General features: G+C 40.2%; 1 protein-coding gene and 1 pseudogene across 2 annotated transcripts in view; one reads left to right on the top strand and one right to left on the bottom strand.

Moving 5' to 3' along the window:
• The window catches only part of LOC147148008 (ubiquitin-conjugating enzyme E2 L3), a 31,041-nt gene extending 26,721 nt beyond the window's left edge, over nt 1-4,320 (bottom strand). The window contains exons 1-2 of one of the 2 annotated variants that reach the window (XM_086030170.1): nt 4,154-4,320; nt 3,473-3,614 (exon numbers count right to left, since the gene is read on the bottom strand). In XM_086030170.1, the coding sequence (XP_085886296.1) occupies nt 3,473-3,499 (27 nt within the window). In that variant the 5' untranslated portion in view covers nt 3,500-3,614; nt 4,154-4,320. Of the gene's footprint in view, nt 1-3,472; nt 3,615-3,785; nt 3,913-4,153 lie in introns of those variants that run through there. The other variant, XM_086030171.1, reaches the window with a different exon arrangement.
• Nucleotides 4,321-11,738: 7,418 nt separating this feature from the next.
• Nucleotides 11,739-12,903, top strand: LOC147148007 (uncharacterized; annotated as a pseudogene).
• The last annotated feature ends 6,309 nt before the right edge of the window (nt 12,904-19,212 follow it).

Genomic DNA, 19,212 nt, shown 5'->3' with positions numbered 1-19,212 from the left:
ATCGTCGTTATGTCATGATATTAAAGACAGCACATCCGTTAAAATGACCAGGTCATTTTCTATTTGTACAGTTCCAGCATCCTCTGGTGGTTAGTTTATTAGTGCAGTGTTTAGTATGTTTTGGCCACCTACGTTTTAGACCAACGCTAATTGCAAGATGAAAGGAAACATAACACGTTTGAGTTCCTCGACAAATTAAGTCTATTCACATCGTGTGTGTGCATTACCAACTAAGTGTCTAATTGATCCTCCTTACACATGCCAGAAAATGTTAGGTATTGCCAAGCACCTTTCACAGAACGTCCAATGTCAGCCTCTGTCAAATTGTCAACAAATTGACTGCAGTGCACTAACATCTGCTTTCACCAAACCTACAATGTTAAGTAGTATTTTCCCTCCTTGTCTTATGGTCAAGATGGGAAGATTTCAACTTAATGATTAACCTGTATGAAGTTCAGTGCTGGTGTATTAAACAGTCAAATACAACCCCACCCCTCTGGACTTAAGACAGTACAGCAGAAAGATATGAGGGTGATTAAAAATATGCTTAAATCATATATTTTGTTTGATTATATTACCTGTCTATTTCATTTCTAATCAGAGACAATGTGATGTTTTCTGGTATTGATATTGTGTATTCTGTTTACTTAGGGAAGCAAAATATGGTAATTGTGAGTTTATTAATTTAAAACCAGAGCAGTGCATTTTGTGTGTCATCAAGTCAATTCAGAGCCCTAAGATCATATTAAATTGCTATTACGTTCCTAGCTTGTTAGCTATTTTAATGAAAAACAAACAAAACCCTTTCCTTATGTTTTGCTCATAATTTGTGCTCACTGCTATGCAAATAAAATGGGCCTTTGTATGGAACATCAATCTATTATCTTAAACGCTTATACTCACAAAGGAGGATAAGCCTATCCCAGCTGTTTTCGGGCGCAAGGTGGGGTAAACGCAGGTTGGCATTCCGTCCCAAGGATATAACATTCTGTCCATCCGAGAAATTTTGTGGACGGTTGGACGGAGGACGAGAACTCTTTTAAAATGGACAGGGTAAGTAAGCCAAGGAGGGCGGTAGGTTTTCGTCCGTCCCTCTAATTGTCCTTAACTGGGTCAAGTGACTGGGTGACGTGTTGTGTTCTTTTAAAAACAAAATAAAAAATGAAAATGTGCAACCAAATCCAATAGTTTTGTGTTATTATACAATCTTGGGTCCGCATCATCATCATTACATCAGGACGGTGGTAGCTGGCAGCTATAAGCTCTCTTAGTTAACTCATTCAGTGCCATTGACAAATTTACTTGCCCTTTCACAGTCCAGCCATTGAATCCCAGAAATTTATTTATATTTTTTTCAAACGTTTGGGTAAAAGAGGGTCTGAAAAGGGTCTGGCAGTGAATGAGTTTTAAACAGTTGTCAACAATTCAATCCACTCGCGATATTTGCAGCCAGTAAGTGGATGTGCATAGGAAATTAGCCAGCTATTGAGTTTGAAATAATGTCATGCATGGATGTTTTTTTTCCCTTTTTTTGGGGCACCGGCGGTGTGTTGGTGGACCGACGGAATGTAAGGACGGAAGCGCTTTAGGACAAGGTCGGATGGGGTCGGAGGACAATCATTATTATGAATAAGGACGGAGGGACGAGGACGGAAGGGTACCCAGGTCTTGGACGAACCAAAAAAAAACGGGTAAAGTGCCCATCTATAAAATACAATACAATACGACTTTATTTATATAGCAGATATTTCATATCAGCTACAGCTGTAACAAAGCACTTGGGTATACATGCACAAAAATATGGAAACTATACAGTAATTAGGTTAAGATCAGGAATGTTATGAATGAGATTTTTTAATTTTTTTAATATGAATATGGATGGGAAACGGAAAATGTAGGTGGACCACCTTTTCACATCAGGATTTCCTCAACTGTATGTTTCATTTAAAACAGAAGATAAACAACTCCAGGCAATAGATCAACTAACAACATAACAGAGATACAAACATTACATGAGATTTTCTTTTTGTTTTATTTGTGGCCACAATAATATAGCATGGACACAAAATGCTAATGTGTGACAGCGAAATAGATATAATGGGGGCACAAAATACTAATTTGTGAGTTAAATTCACATGAACAACTTTGACATCTGGGATAGAAAACGCCGCAGACCTCACTGTCTGATGTCCTTTAAGACAAGTGTCTTTGAATAGTCTGTTCTCATCTTTAGCCTGCAATGGCAGCCTTTTCACAATCTCTTTGTAGTTTATTACCAGCCTAAAAAAAATCGACCTCACTAGTGTGGCACTATAGTTGTTAACCCCCCCTCATTTTAGTCCAGGCCTGTTTCATGAGTTTATGTTTTAAGATAAATCTGCTGAACCACAATTCAAAAGCAATGTCTGATTTTCATTGGTTAATTGTAATTACCTTCTCGTTTATTATTATAATTATAATTATTATTATTATACCAGCAATTTTCTCCAAGTGTAGTTAGCGTTTGTGGCATTAAGATGGAGCTGGAGCAATACAGCACATATCGACATCTCCTGGTCAGTATGAGAAATGCTATCGGTGTTAACTTCCGGGAATCTAAAACAAATATACGAGCCGTATTTTGATTTGTATCTCGTGCTATATTATATTTTCGTTTTAGAATTTAAAACAGAAGACTCGTTCCTTACAACAAACTAAGACAATCAAGGAGTATTTAAATTTGGGTGTTTCGCTATTAAAACGAAACTCCGAGTCTTTCTATTTTTAATATCTGTTTGCAAACGCAATATCCAATGACCAAAAGAGACACGTACCGGGTGATATATAAGCATATCAACTAGGTTGAGAAAAACGAAACAGAAAGACCCAGCTGGAAGTGCTCACTGGGTAAACGTAACGAACTCTTGAACACTTGCCTTTGCAATGCTTCGCAATTCCAACAAAAGCAAAACTTCACATGTAAGACCTCAAACTCCCCCCCCCCCCCAATTCGAGGTGAACGCTAACCTCTCACTGATTTCGGTCTACAATAGGCCGACAAGCTAGCTTTAACGCAGCCGTGATCCAAAGATAGCAAGTTAGCTGACTGGCGAACGCGACGCATTGTGTCTTAGAATTTCACCGTCTTATGAGAGCGTCATCGAACGCCTAGCTCGTGCACACAAAACAATCCACAATTCAATGTTATCACATTGGAAATCCTAACATTTCTTAGTTCAACTCGTTTTACTGTTCATCAATGCTGGCCTAATTTACCGGGTGCTTTACTTCCATATACTGTATCAGATCAGCTAGGTAGTGACCTCGTTAATTTAAAAAAAACACACACACACACCACCCAATTTAAACGAGTCGTTGTCATACGCAGGGTGGAGTAGTGTCAGCTTGATTCAACGATTCGCGTAATTTATAACCTCCAAAGCGGCGAAACGCAAGCCAGGTGACGGGACAACAACGAAGTCGGATGATTTACCTTGGCCAGCCTCCTGCTCGCCGCCATCTTGAAACTTCTGTATGAGTTCCCAGAATTCACAGCGCGGAGAATATGGGTCTCGGGTGGGTTGGGGTGGGGAGTCGGGGGTTTGATGTTGACGTTAACGCTGAACCCCAGAGCTCTGTCGTGAGAATGGAGATTACAGTACATCAAATCAAAAAGTACAAATACAACAGAAAAGCATCACTGTTTGCACCAAATAAAAAAGAAAGATTGATAGCTGCACCACTCACGTCGAAACGTAATGTAAAAACAAAAGAGCTTTTTTACATATTAAACCTCATTAACTTACGCTTAAAATGGTGTTCGTAGTAGTGACCAATATTTACAGCAATGACTTGAGATGATGTAAATTCGTGGAACATAATGTATTTACTTTGTGCCTCACAATAATATAGACAGTGCATTGTTTTTACGACTGTAGCCTTTTCTGTATAGAAGTAACTTCCGTTCTTCATCAAAGAATACATAGTAATTTATAACATACATAATCCTTTATGATGTAGTACCAACTGTACTTTAGCACTTCTTCGCACTTCTCTCCACATTGACAATAGAGCTACAATTATGTTCGTATCATGTAGTGCCATTAACTTTGATTGTGACTTTAGAAATGGAGACACAAGTGCATTAAAGCCTAGTCTCAAAGATTCTTCCTACCCTTCGTGTTCGAGTGTCGACCCTTGAAACAGTTACAGTTGTAAGGGGTCGCGTTGGAAATCTTCCCACCCTGTGAACTGGGACGATACTTCAAGAAGTCCGACGTCATCATTTGTGTTCTGCAGCACTTAAAGTAACATTACGCGACAGGTTGAATATTTGTCAATAAACTAGCCACAGTAGTTCCCACCCCCGTGCGGGCTATCTGATGGCAAATCAGAGAAATGCTAGTGAAGGGAGGCGCCTTTAACACATACATGTAATAACTTTGTATATGTACGATTATTCAAAGCAAACGAAATGTGTGATAATTGGCACGTCGGTGACTTGCGTTAAAGCTGCTTTATAACCCGTTTGGATGCGTTCAATACAGAGGATGTGAATTAATGCATGAATGACTGAATTAATTAATGAATTAATTCATGGACAAACAAGATACATAATATAAAAAGAAGAAAATACAAATATATACTCAAGAGAGACATAATTAAATAAATAAAAACTACATACTAAGAAACACCATACAAGAGGCAATACCAATGTCTCCAGGTCTGGTACTGGTATCGTGTAGCAGATAAGCTTATTATTTGGGTCATTTGGCCATTATTCAATTTGTACATCACTTCCCAACCTGAAAAGGATTGAGTCTTACACTTAAAAGCATTTCACTTGCACTGCTCCATGCAGTTGAGTAACAATCTCGGGGCATCGTTATGGGTTTTCTTGATTTTCTTCTTATTATTTTTTTTGTAGTTTTACTTTAATTTGACCGCAGATGTGTTGTATAGAGATAAGGTGCAATGCTCTGAACAAAGAGCATTACGTCATATGTGCATGCTGTCTTCCTCATTAGTAATTAGTCCTCGTCAATGACCATGACCGATATCATAGGCTTATCTAGCCCATTTTTATCATTATTACTATTTTGTAACAAGCTAGAACATTGTGAAAATCATACCGTATTTAGTTGAAACGTAACTTTTTTGTTTTTGTTTTGTTTGAACAATGGTTTGATCCACCTAACCCCTCCCACCCCTGCTTTGGAGCGCCGACATTTGGGGCCGATGTAATGGAGGACTGAAAGTAAAATGAAAATAAAATAAATAAATGTTTAATTAAAAACATAATCAATTAATTAAATATTCCATTCATTAGTTAACTGTAGAATTAAATCAATCAAATGAATAAATGCACCATTAAATAATAAAATAAATGCGTGATTAATTAATCAAATATGGAATTCAATAAATGAATATTTTATTAAATGTGTCATTAATTGATTGAATCATCAACGATTATATATAAAAATATATTTGATTATTTCACTATTTAATTAATTATTTCATGGTGCTGTTCCAGTGTTTCATTAATGTATTTTTTCTGTCAAGCTCACCCGTCAAAATTAGTGGGCGTGGCTAAAGCCTGACGATCTCAAATCCTCTCTATCCTACCGTTGCTTTGTATATATATATATATGTTAGATTTTTTTATTAAATAACTACAATGCTACAATTTAACAGTATAAAAAATAAATACTTCTACTACAACAACTGTTTCAGAACAAAAGTCAAGAGAGTCAAACCTAAAAAAGCAGCAATGTAACGAAAATACAACTATAACAATGTCAACATGACAACTATAATACCTTCCATTGCACAATATTTTGAAAATAAAATCAGAAAGTGCAAATAGTGTAAACAATACAATTCAAAAACCTTTAGCACTATTAAAAATAAAATAAGTCTACTACAACAACTATTCTTGATTTTTTGGGCAGTAAAGCATCTGCCAGAGTACATTGTCTCTGTGTCCGCGAGCGTGTTCTGGCTTGGGGATCTCTCCCCTCTCCTCCTCCTCAACTTCGCATGCAGCTCGTTGCTCTCTGTAGGGTCTGCTTTTTTCATATGTTTGTGTAAATTCATGGTGTTACCACAGTAGCGGAGCACTTTATTACACAAATCACACTTGGCACTGTCCTTTTCTGTTGTTGTAAAAAAAAAGGTCACACCGCGCTCCGCTTGTTTGGGTTTCGGCTGCTCTCTCACTTTCCCGTTGCCCTCTCTGCCAGGGAGGGGCTAAAAGTGTGCCTGAGTCACTCACTCAGGCAGAGACTTAGAGAGTAGCAGGAGGCGCTGGGCAAGAGGGGGGGGGGGGGGGCAGGGGGGTCGGGGGGGGGCAAAGCGGCGCTTTGGGGGAAGTATCGCTCCCAGGACAATAGTATCAATCACAGGACAATATTATCGATCCGATCCAAGTACTTGGTTAGTATTGATAATGTTGATATTTGGATCGATCCGCCTACCCCTATTGCTTCGGCCCGAAGTGGTTGGAAACATGGCAGCTAGTAGGCTACGATGGTGAAGGACTTTCATGAGCTTTCAAGGGAATGAGGGAGACCATGCTGAGTGTGTGGAAGCAGGAAACGCGAACATATACAGTGAAAAGCGGAGGGATTTATTGAAGTTTTTGGAGTTATTCCCGCATTTTACGAACAAGACATTGACCGTACAGTGACCGCAATTTCAGAAGTACTCCACAAAGCTTCACTAGTAACCGGGCATAACACACACACAAAGACCAGGACTATTGGCATTTGATAATCCCAGTGCGGTTCAGGAGCATCGCGTTCTTTGTCAAATACCAGCAAGCCAAATTGTAGCGATGTTTGGAGTGTCAAAGCAGACCATTGGGAGACTTATGAGGCAGAGCGGTTTGGGGTATGTGCATCCACATTTAGTGTGTAACATTTATCATTGTTGTATTTTGTTTGTATGTATTTTGTTTTCAATTTTCAATTGGGTTCATATTCCAGAAAAGACAAACTAGCTCAAACAGTGTTTGAGCTAGTTTGGCCTCGATACAAGCTTCGTGGAAACGATCCTCCCATTACTCGACACAAGCTTCGGAGCCTCGGCCCATTTCGTCCCATCACTAACTTTGAGAACAGACTTTAGTTGGAATTTTTTGTAATTTATAAGTACCTAAGATGATACCTTTGCCAACTTGACTTTTTCTTCTTACTGGCACGTGACTAAGATAATAAACATTGATTTTGTTGAAACTCTGGTGTAAAAAGTCTCCTCTTGCCCTGGTGGACCCCTCGTGCTGTCACATATGGTGGAGAATGCAGGCGCATGGGGTATAGAGCTGGATGGTGAAGACTGATGACACTGATGAACTGATCCAGCAGATTTCTAAGCTCCAGATAACTCATCCCGGCCATCAAATGGAATGCTTAATGCATGTGCTGTTGGAGACCCAGAAGGCACAGCAGGAAACAAATGCGGCCCTGCTGCAGCAACAAATAAAGGCCAACCAACTCAAAGAAGAGGAGCTGCATCACTTGGCAAGGGCTGCACCCAAGGCAAGTGATTTCATCCCGAAAATGGGGGCGACTGATGATGTGGGCGCTTATCTCCATGCCTTTGAAGCAACAGCAACACAAAAAGGGTGGGCGAAAGCACAGTGGGTCGGTCTCTTGGCGCCATTTCTCTCGGGCGAGGCATTCAAGGCCTATCAGGACTTAAAAACTGACATAGCCCAAGATTATGAGCAACTAAAAGCAGAGATCTTGAGCCGACATGGCCTTACAAAATTTAGCATGGCGCAGCAATTTCATAGTTGGTTGTATAGAAATGATGCCTCTCCTCGCTCCCAGATGCATGAACTCATTAGAATAACCAGACAGTGGCTAGAACCAGAGAAGAAGAGCCCTGCAGAAATAATAGAGATGCTAGTGATGGACCGATATTTAGGAGCCTTCCCCTATGAGGCCAAAAGGATAATAAGTCAGCAGAAATTGACAACGGCCACGGAACTAATAGATGCAATTGAACAGTTCCAAGTCGCCTCAGATATGTTAAGGCTGCCTCGAAAAGGGTCTGGCGCAACAGTGCCTCCCCGCCCCGGAGTGCATCCTTCGAGTGGCCCCAAAACAAATCAGTTTCCGTCTTTGCAACCAAGAAGAGGGTGGCAGTCATCTGAGCTGCAACAAGGAAGCCTGGGCATGGAGTCACGGCAATGCTATCGTTGTGGGGAAGTAGGACATATCTCCTGGCAGTGTGGAAAGTCAGATGCATCTGTGCCCAGAGCAGCGACGGCTAGTAGCACACACACCCACTTCGCCACCCTACTGAGGGTAAGTGGAAGCCCCCGACCCACATGTCCTGTCAAGGTAAATCAGTGTGATGTTGAAGCCCTGCTCGATTCCGGAAGCGCCAGAACCCTGGTCCAGGAGGCCGTGATGCAAAGCACTTCCTTTTCTGAAGGAGAACGAGTGGTGAAACTCATCACCGCTAAAGGCTCTTTTGACGTAGCGGTGGGAGTGATAACGACTCTTCCTGTTCCGGTACTGATTGGATTGCCCGGCTTTTCAGATGCTATGGCTTGAAGCACAGAAGCGAAAACCCCGAAAACAGTGCACCAAAGTATTGGCGGCGGAAGTAATTGGAACAGACACCGCACAGAGGGACTCAGCGGGCTCCGGACCCCAATCTGCATCCAGCGAAGACGACACGATCTACCCAACAGCAGAAGTGCCCCTTAAAGGTCAGTATGGAACAGCACAATTACAGGACCCCACATTTTGCAATGCTTTGAAAAACCTTCAGATGATAGAGGGGACTTTGGTAGGATGCAGGACCGCTCCGACCTACCCCCACTTTGTAGTGAAAAACGGCCTCTTGTATCAAGTAGTTAAAAGTAATGAGAAATAATTGAACAGTTACTCGTGCCTCAAATACACCAGCCCATAGTTTTACAGTTGGCCCACACACACTTGGGGATGGAGAAAACTAAGGAAAGAGTACTGCAGAGGTTCTTTTGGCCCGAGAGGGTGGGAATGGATATTGTGGGGCCACTGCCTAAGAGTGCTCGAGGACACCAATACATACTGGTGATCATAGACTACGCCACCCGGTACCCAGAGGCCATCCCATTGAGAAAAGTGAATGCTGGCCAAATAGCCAAAGAACTTTTTCTCTTCAGCAGCAGAGTGGGAATCCCAAAAGAGATTCTCACAGACCAGGGTACTCCCTTTATGTCGCGAGTTACCAGGGAGTTGTGTACTCTGTTGCAAGTAAAACAGTTGAGAACCTCTGTCTACCACCCTCAAATGGATGGTTTGGTAGAGAGATTTAACAAAACTCTTAAAGTGATGCTGAGAAAAGCTATCGGCAGGGATGGAAGAAACTGGGATATATATATACATATATAGATCCCGGCTCCGGCCTCCCTGTGTGGAGTTTGCATGTTCTCCCTGTGCCTGCGTGGGTTTTCTCCGGGTACTCCGGTTTCCTCCCACATTCCAAAAACATGCATGGTAAGTTGATTGGACTCTCTAAATTGCCCCTAGGTGTGATTGTGAGTGCGGATGTTTGTCGGTGTGTGCCCTGCGATTGGCTGGCAACCAATTCAGGGTGTCCCCCGCCTACTGCCCAAAGACAGCTGGGATAGGCTCCAGCACGACCCTTGTGAGGATAAGCGGTACAGATAATGGATGGATGGATATATATATATATATATAAATATATATATATATAAAAAAAAAAATATATATATATATATATATAAATATATATATATATATATATATATATATATATAAGTATATATATATATATATATATATATATATATATATATATATATATATATATATATATATATATATATATATATATATATATATATATATATATATATCTGCCAATCAGTTTCCGAATGACATGCAAAATTTGCTTTCATCCAAAAAAGTACTTTGGACCACTGAGCAACATTCCAGTGCTGCTTCTCTGTAGCCCCGGTCAGGCGCTTCTGCCACTGTTTCTGGTTCAAAAGCAATATGGTCCAGCTGCAGACACAAATGGGCGTTCCCGTTTTTGACGGAATCGCCCCGTTCTGAGAACAGGAACGCCCCCTCACCTCAAGGGCGATGTCACTCTGGCAGGAAATACGCCTGTTCTCCAGTACACTGTATTAAGTTTCCAAAACGCCTAAGTTGTTTAGATGCAGTTAACGTGTTGAGAGTTAGTACAGTAATAGATTTAACTTATATAGCATTTTAGATTCACCATATGATGCCCAAAGCGTTTCAGAAAAGCAACTTTACGTTTAGTGTGTATGTACATATGTACAGGCATATGTTGTCATTTGGACCCAGGCTTAATAATGCACACCCATGTCCTCCAAATATTTAATTTGGAATGTGGTTTACAGTCAACTAAGTGTGAATTGGATAACGTTGCATTCCTGAGCAAGAGAATGTCCTTTTTAATTTTTTTTTTTTTTTATGTCTGATTTAAATAATGAATAGGACGTTGTGCAGTTACAATCCAGTTACTGGACACTTTAAGGCAGCTCTACACAAGGCTATTTGACGCCAAGGTTTCCCATTCTTGTTTACAATGAAGACATACAGTACTTTTTCGAACAATTTACTTTTGAACATTGTGGAAAAAATACAAAAACACACACTATAGTGACACTATGTGAACAGGCCAATACAACGAGCCATTTAACATGTAAAAGGGATTACAAACTAAAAACAGAACATATTACCATTTCAGGCAGACATCTTCAATCACATAGGTGACGATCAGCTGTAATGTCGAAAATAGACGATTACATAGATGGGGGGAAAAATGGGCTTCCGACTATTTTTTAAGTTTCCGTCCATCATTTATCACCTGCAAAATGGGCATCCATCATGGGCAGATAGGTGGACCGGTCCGTCACATAGGCTGTATGCCCAGCTCTGGTTTGCAGTGTGGCCTCGATAGGGGTCAGGTGGTCCATTTTGACTTGAGGTGTAAAAGGGTGCGCTGGGCCTTCTGCTGGGTGAGGGCGGATTGGGCCTCACTGCAAAAATTAGCTAACTAACCTAGACTTAGAATCTAATATCACGCCAAAAAGTCTTTTGGATCTTGTTTTGAGAATAATATGCTATGCAAGAGCAGAATTTGTAAGATTCTAAATATTGTTTTAAGATTATTCGTCTTTTATTTCTTACTTGTTTTGTAGAGCCTAAAATTCTTTCATTCATTTACATGGCTTTAAGATCAAGCCGCGCTCGTATGCGCGAGCGGTGGCGGCGGAAAGTGAGCACAACGACCAGGAGGCAAACTCGGTGGAGCAACAAGTGGCAACTTTTTTACAAAGTAAGAGGATTGAGTTGGACACACAGCACATCGAGGCATGCCATCCTCTATCAGTGCGCAACGAGAGACCACTGACAATCATCATGCGATTCACCAACCGGAAAAATAAGGTGGCACTCTTAAAACAAGGACGAAAACTGAAAGGAACGGACATCTATATGAACGATCACCTGACTAAAAGGAACGCTGACATCGCAAAGAAGGCAAGATACCTAAAAAAGAACTACACAAGATTCAACACACTTGGGTAACAAACGGTAAAATATTCATCAAACTGAATGGAACAACCGAAGAAGCAAAGGTTCTGGTCATGAGGGATATGACAGACTTAGATAAGTACTAGTGATAATCAACGGACTTGAGACTGATCGTTAGCTACTATGAATAATGCATCTAATTCACAGACTGGACCAAGGATCAACCATGATATGAACATGTTACAGAGAAGCATCAACAGTAAACAAATTGAACTCAACACTTTTGACTACGAGGGCGACAACACATTAAACCCAAATACAGCAATAGATCTGGATAAGAAATTGATTTTCTTCCATTGTTACAGACTGTAGATATTTCACACAAGATACAATACAATACAACAGTTGTATTAAATCTGAAGGTAAACTAACAATATTACATTTCAACAGTAGAAGCATGTATACTAACTTCAATTCTATCAAAGAATATTTAAAACAATTCACTTATATGCTTTTCGTATCATTGTAATTACAGAAACCTGGTTTAATATTGATAAAGGTATCGATTTTTTTTAGACTATTATGATCTACAATATATGAATAGAGAAAAGAAAACTGGGAGTGGGGTTGCTCTATATACAGTATTCACACGTCCATCAAATGCACAGTACTAAAAGACCCTAGCAATGAATGGAAATATGGAATGCCTAACTGTGGAAATTCATAATGAAAAGAAGAGAAATATTATCATAGCCTGTGTATATCGATCACCTAGTTCAAGCATACAACAATTTAGTGAATTGATGGAAAAATTCTACTCAATTGTTAAACATAAGACTTTATTTAACTGTGGAGGTTTAAATAATGATTTACTAAATCCAACCACACTGAAAACTATTGATGACTTCATGGATACAATGTACAGTATGTCCCTGCGCCCAACAATAACCAAACCCAGTAGAATATCATCTCATAGTGCGACAATAATCGATAACATTTTTATTAATGATATGTTTGATCTAACTGTGAGTGGACTGCTCATTTCTGACATCACCGATCATTTACCAGTCTTCATAGTGTATGACAGTGACTACAAGAGAATTAAGGAAGATGTGCATCAAATTTTAAACGAATAAGAACTGAAGAAACAATTAATCATTTTAATGGCTGTCTAATGCTGCAGGACTGGAGCTCAGTCTACAGTCAGATGGATGTAGATGAGGCTTAGGATAACTTCCTTGAAATATTCCTTTCTCTTTACAGTAGTCACTGCCCGCTTCAAAAATATCAACAACATAAAAAATATCTGAAATGTCCCTGGTTAACCAAAGGAATACAAAATGCTTGCAAAAAGAAAAATAATATGTATAAAATGTTTGTTAAACTAAAAACCTAGGAGGCTGAACAAAGATACAAGGTTTATAAAAACAAGATAACAGGTATAATCAGAGCTAGCAAGCAATTGTATTATAAAAAAAAAAGGCTATATGACAATGAAACTGAAAATAATATCAAAGGAACCTGGAATATCCTGAACTCTATAATAAAACGTGGTTCATCCAAGTTCACATATCCAGAGTACTTTGAGGATAAGCACAATCATAATTACAACATGACCGACGATTTTTGGTGAATGTTGGCCCAAATTTGGCTGCAGAAATTTCAGATTGTAGTACTGTTCAATATGGGGATGTCATAAATAGTAATCCACAGACCATGTTCTTGACAAGAAATAGTTGACATAGTGCATAGAAGTAAAAGTAAACTATCTACAGACTGTTACGATATAGATATGTCATTAATAAAAACTGTTATAAAGAATATTTCAAAACCTAATATCTGTCATCTGTCATTTAAAACAGGCAGTGTTCCAGGCAGTGAAAATGAAAATAGCCAAAATCATTCCAGTATACAAAACCGACAGTAAGCACAATTTCACAAATTATAGGCCAATTTCATTGCTTCCACAGTTTTCAAAGATTCTTGAAAAGCGCTTCAATTCTCGTCTAGAGAAATTCCTAGTTAAACATTGTATATTAAATGAAGCCCAGTATGGCTTCAGAGCAAGTAGGACTACATCAATGGCACTGATTGAAGCAATTGAAGAAGTAACAAACGCATTGTATAAAAAAAACTAAAAAAACATGCGATTGGAATATTTATCAACCTCAAAAAAGCATTTGATACCATAGATCATTCAAATTTACTCAATAAACTGGAGAAATATAGGATCAGAGGAATAGCTGGGAAGTGGTTAAAAAGTTACCTAACTGAATGAACCCAATACGTAAAAATAGGTGAATATTTATCTGGTAAACTTCGTATTGCTTGTGGTGTCCCCCAGGGGTCAGTGCTCGGTCCTCAGCTGTTCAACGTATACATAAACGATCTATTTAGTGTATCGAAATTATTAAAATTAATATTGTTTGCAGATGACACAAATATATTTTATAGCAATGATAATTATAATGGACTCGTGAGTACAGTAAATACAGAACTCAATAAAATTAAAATGTGGATGGATCATAATAAATTAATTCTAAATGCAAAAAAAACTAAAGTTTTGATATTTGGTAACTATAAAAGTAAACCAGAATTGACAATACAAATAGATGGTGTACAACTAGAAAATGTTAAGGAATATAAATTCTTGGGCGTAATAATTGAAAACAAGTTGTCATGGAATGCCCACATCAGACACATAAGAGCAAAAATTTCCAAAAGTCTCTCAATCATGAATAAAGAAAAGCAATTCTTAGATCATGATGCTCTCAGAACATTATATTGTTCCTTAGTACTCCCATATCACCTATTGTGCTGCAGTGTGGGGAAACAATTATCAATGTTCCATACATTCTTTATTTATATTGCAAAAACGAGCTGTAAGGATTATACATAAGGCTCCATTTTTAGCACACACCAATAGTCTGTTTATTCAATCAAAATGACTGAAAATTCATGACCTTGTGAAATATTATACCTTATTAATCTTATTTAAAGCCTTTAGTAAATCGCTACCAATCAATATAAAACGTTTTTTTCGACTTAGAGAGAGTACTTATGGCATGCAAGGCTTCGGAAATTTTGCACTACCAAAGTTTCGTACTATCAGGAAATGTTTTTGTGTGTCTGTATGTGGGGTGAAACTGTGGAACAGTTTGGACCTACACCACAAGCAATGCCAAAGCATTCATAACTTTAAAGTGTCTTACAAACGTATGGTCTGGACATAGTACAAGGAGGCCAGGGTTTAGCATTAACTGCTCAGTCACTAGCTCTTTCTTACCATTGTTGGTATGTGCTTGTTGTAGCTTATCATGTTGGTATATATTATTTCTATTCCCATTGTTGGTATGTAGTTATTGTTGAAGTATACTATATTTTTAAATTATGCAAACCATCATTTTGGTAGTGATTATATGCATTGTACATCATCTTTTCTAATGTGTCATCTATATTAGTAGGACTTGTATACGTATAACTTAATCATTAGGGAAGTGAAAGTCAGATTGTATAGCTTGTAATATAAATGTTGTAATATAAATGTGAGATGGGGCTGGGATTTAATAGGTTTTCTTCTTCCCACTCCTTTTTTGAGCAGCATGTGTAGAACGGTTGCAAATGGTGACCTTTTGTCTTGGTGACCTCTTTTGTTTTTGGTTTTTTGTTTTGTTTATAAACTTCTTTTGTTGGCTTGCTCAAAAACAAATAATATGAAAATGAAATAAGCGAACTTACTGTCAGATTCTAGGGCGGCACGGTGGTCGACTGGTTAGCGCGTCCGCATCACAGTTCAGAGGTTGTGGGTTCGATCCCGGTCCTGGCCTCCCTGTGTGGAGTTTGCATGTTCTCCCCGTGCCTGCGTGGGTTTTCTCCGGGTATTCCGGTTTCCTCGCACATTCCAAAAACATGCATGGTAAGTTGATTGGACTCTCTAAATTGCCCCTAAGTGTGATTGTGAGTGTGGATGTTTGTCTTTGTGTGCCCTGGGATTGGCTGGCAACCAATTCAGGGTGTCCCCCGCCTACTGACCAAAGACAGCTGGGAAAGGCTCCAGCACGCCCTGCGACCCTTGTGAGGATAAGCGGTATAGATAATGAATGGATGGACTATCAGATTCTCAGTTTGATGCTATAATTTATGTTATCAGTGAACATTTAGCTGTAAAAAATTCTTAGTAATTGGTTGTACCAATGTCAACACACTTCACTATCAACACACTTAACGCTTTTTGCTGTGATGTGCTCTAGGGTGACATGGTAAGTGGTTAGCACGTCTGCCTCACAGTGCAGAGGTTGTGGATTTGAATCCAGCCCTGGCCTTTCTGCACATGCATGGTACGTTAGTTTAAACTTTATTTTACCTAATATAGTGCTTGAAATGAGTGTTTCACCACTTATATTAAAAGTATGGACATGTTTACACTAACAAGTTCATTTCATATATTTTTTGAACAAGAAAATGAAAAGAGTTGTCATTTTCTTTTTTATCAATAAATTTGGGAGAAATTAGGAAATAAGTGACTCCATGAATAACGCCATTTTTAAATGAGGAGAATGGCCGCGCCCCCAACCGTTCCTTGTTCGGTCAGAGTCACTGAAGGAACCGATTCCAAACTCTCCATTGGAAATCATTGTACTTTCATTGCTTATAACGTCCAAAAACGGCGATCAATTGGCACCACAATGTATGTGGACATCCCTACTAATGATCACTTCAACATATCAAAAGGATTAACCTCTCCGTGGTTGATTTGTATGAGAGTGAGGAAATGTGGAAGTGAGCAGAGCTACATAGATTTATGCTGGGACGAGCGCACACTGCTTCTTTGCTGATCATGGTTAGAATGAGCAAGGCACTTAACACCAGTAGTCAGAATATTTACATGAATGAGTGGACGTGCACATTTGGATGAGGAATGGCCCCTGTTTTTCGACCTACAACACGCCGTCCAATTTGGAGCGTAACAGCCGAAATGGTGCGTTCCAATGCGGCCACACTCAGCTGTGGAGTCGGATAAGCATGTTCAAGACATCCCCGGTGTTCGATAAGGTCTGACCTCACTGTGACGCCGCTTCACTCTCGCGGCTGCAAGCGGTGTCGGACAACGCACGTGACTGCTTGGGGGGCAACCCCGCGACATGAAGACGCAGGCTCATGATCACCTCCACACGCTGCGCGGACAATAAAGAGTTAATGTTGTTGTGCTAATGCCTTTTGTCATTAACGGCCTCAAGCTAGTTGTTGCTATTAGCTGTAACGTTATCCTACTGTTAGCCGGGGAGGTAGGGAGGGGGGGACTAAAGATCCAAGCTTGCCCGATTGCTTGCCCGCTGCTAGTCGCCGTCTGCCTCCTGACAGTTGACACGAGTTTAACGTCGCTAAATGTCCGAAATATAAACCAGTCGGGGTTCGTGTGCGCATTCATGCTCTTGTCCACTTCAGCCTGTGTTAGTGGATAAACGATCGCCACAGTATTTTTGATTTTTGTGGAGGTGATCATGATGACATTACGTTTTATGTCAATAAATCCAAACTATTGTGCAGAACACTTTTGTACTTTCACAGGTTGAAGTGGACAAGAGTAGTAATGTGCATTTGCATTTTGGTGGCGATCGGTCGTCGTTTTAGACAACAGAACTGACAAAGCGAGCAATATTACCACACTTGCCTCCCTCCCGTGATGGAGACCGCTGAGACCGAAACAATAACAAGGCCAGCCCCAAAAACGGGCGGGGCAATTCATCGTAATTGTAATCACAAAAAAAGCCCTTAAATCACTTCAGAGTATTTTGGGCAGAACATTTTAGTACTGATGTCATTTTTACATGCAAACCTTTTATATAAGTGCCAATGTTAAGCTCATCCAAGTGTCCATTTAAGTCATTTTCAACAAGATAATTTTTTCTTATTTCAAGAAACCTTACTAAGTGTAAATATCTTACTAAGTGTAATTATCTTACTGTGCTGGCAGATAATTTCACTTGTTTTTAGCCTGAATGCTCTCAAAACAAGGTCAAGGTGAACTTTATTATCCCTAAGGGGCACTTTCTTTTACAGCCAGCAGTCAACATAAAGAACATCAATAATCCGCTCACACACAAACCATATGCAAAGTATACAATGTTATGCCATACTATTTAAAATGGCAAGTACATAATTATTTCTTAAATTTGGACAGTTCATTTTTGCAGTGTAGCTGAGCGTGGTAGGTGCTGAGGTGTGAACCATGTTTGCAAGCATACACCACAAATCCTGAAAGTAAAAAATAAAATAATAATAAAAATAAAATAGCTTTAACAAGGCTGGTTGACTGGTTAGCACGTCCGCCTCACAGTTCAGAGGTCGTGGGTTCGATCCCGGCTCCGGCCTCCCTGTGTGGAGTTTGCATGTTCTCCCCGTGCCTGCGTGGGTTTTCTCCGGGCACTCCGGTTTCCTCCCACATTCCAAAAACATGCATGGTAAGTTGATTGGATACTCTAAATTGCCCCTAGGTGTGATTGTGAGTGCAGATGTTTGTCTCTGTGTGCCCTGCGATTGGCTGGCAACCAGTTCAGGGTGTCCCCCGCCTACTGCCCAAAGACAGCTGGGATAGGCTCCAGCACGCCCCGCGACCCTTGTGAGGAGAAGCGGTACAGATAATGGATGGATGGATAGCTTTAACAAATGGTCTAAACACATATCCTTACTGACAAATTTTATGGGCCTCATCTTCTTCATATCCAAATAACAAATGTTCTAAATCTACACCACCATTTTTCTTTGCGACTGTAAATGTGTCGCCACTTTCGAATAATCACCTTCATAAGTAGGACAAATGGGGCAGTGGAGAAACTGGCATCCCTTTTCTGCACATCATGTGGCCTTTGGCTTGTGGCCGCTTGGCAAAATTGACAGATGAAGCTGCAGAATGGAGACAAGGAGACTATGCTGACTATGCAGACACAGAAGAGGAGGTTCTTTGGGAAAAATGTTTGTTTTTGCATGTTTTGTCACATACACACACACTGAAACTCACACACACACCCCTACACACCCCCACACACCCCCACACGCACACACACACACACACACCCACGCACACACACACACACACACACACACACACAGACACACAGTTTATACGAGTTCATGGGCTACTGTTAAAAAACAGTACAGGGGATGAAATGAAAAATACTTGTGCTTATTTCTTTTATTTATACTATTATTATTTTATTATTTATTAAAGTGGCGGCACGGTGGTCGACTGGTTAGCACGTCCGCCTCACAGTTCAGAGGTCGTGGGTTCGATCCCGGCTCCGGCCTCCCTGTGTGGAGTTTGCATGTTCTCCCCGTGCCTGCGTGGGTTTTGTCCGGGCACTCCGGTTTCCTCCCACATTCCAAAAACATGCATGGTAAGTTGATTGGACTCTCTAAATTGCCCCTAGGTGTGATTGTGAGTGCGGATGTTTGTCTCTGTGTGCCCTGCGATTGGCTGGCTACCAGTTCAGGGTGTCCCCCGCCTACTGCCCAAAGACAGCTGGGATAGGCTCCAGCACGCCCCGCGACCCTTGTGAGGAGAAGCGGTACAGATAATGGATGGATTATTTATTAAAGTACTTTAGGCGGCACGGTGGTCGACTGGTTAGCACGTCCGCCTCACAGTTCAGAGGTCGTGGGTTTGATCCCGGCTCCGGCCACCCTGTGTGGAGTTTGCATGTTTTCC

This window comes from Filicampus tigris, chromosome 5 (genome assembly GCF_054856515.1).
Source record: "Filicampus tigris isolate MCC_2025a chromosome 5, RoL_Ftig_1.0, whole genome shotgun sequence".
NCBI classification, from domain to species: Eukaryota; Metazoa; Chordata; class Actinopteri; order Syngnathiformes; family Syngnathidae; genus Filicampus; species Filicampus tigris.
The sequence above is the reverse complement of the archived record's forward strand: the minus strand, read 5'-3'. Positions and strand labels throughout refer to the sequence as shown.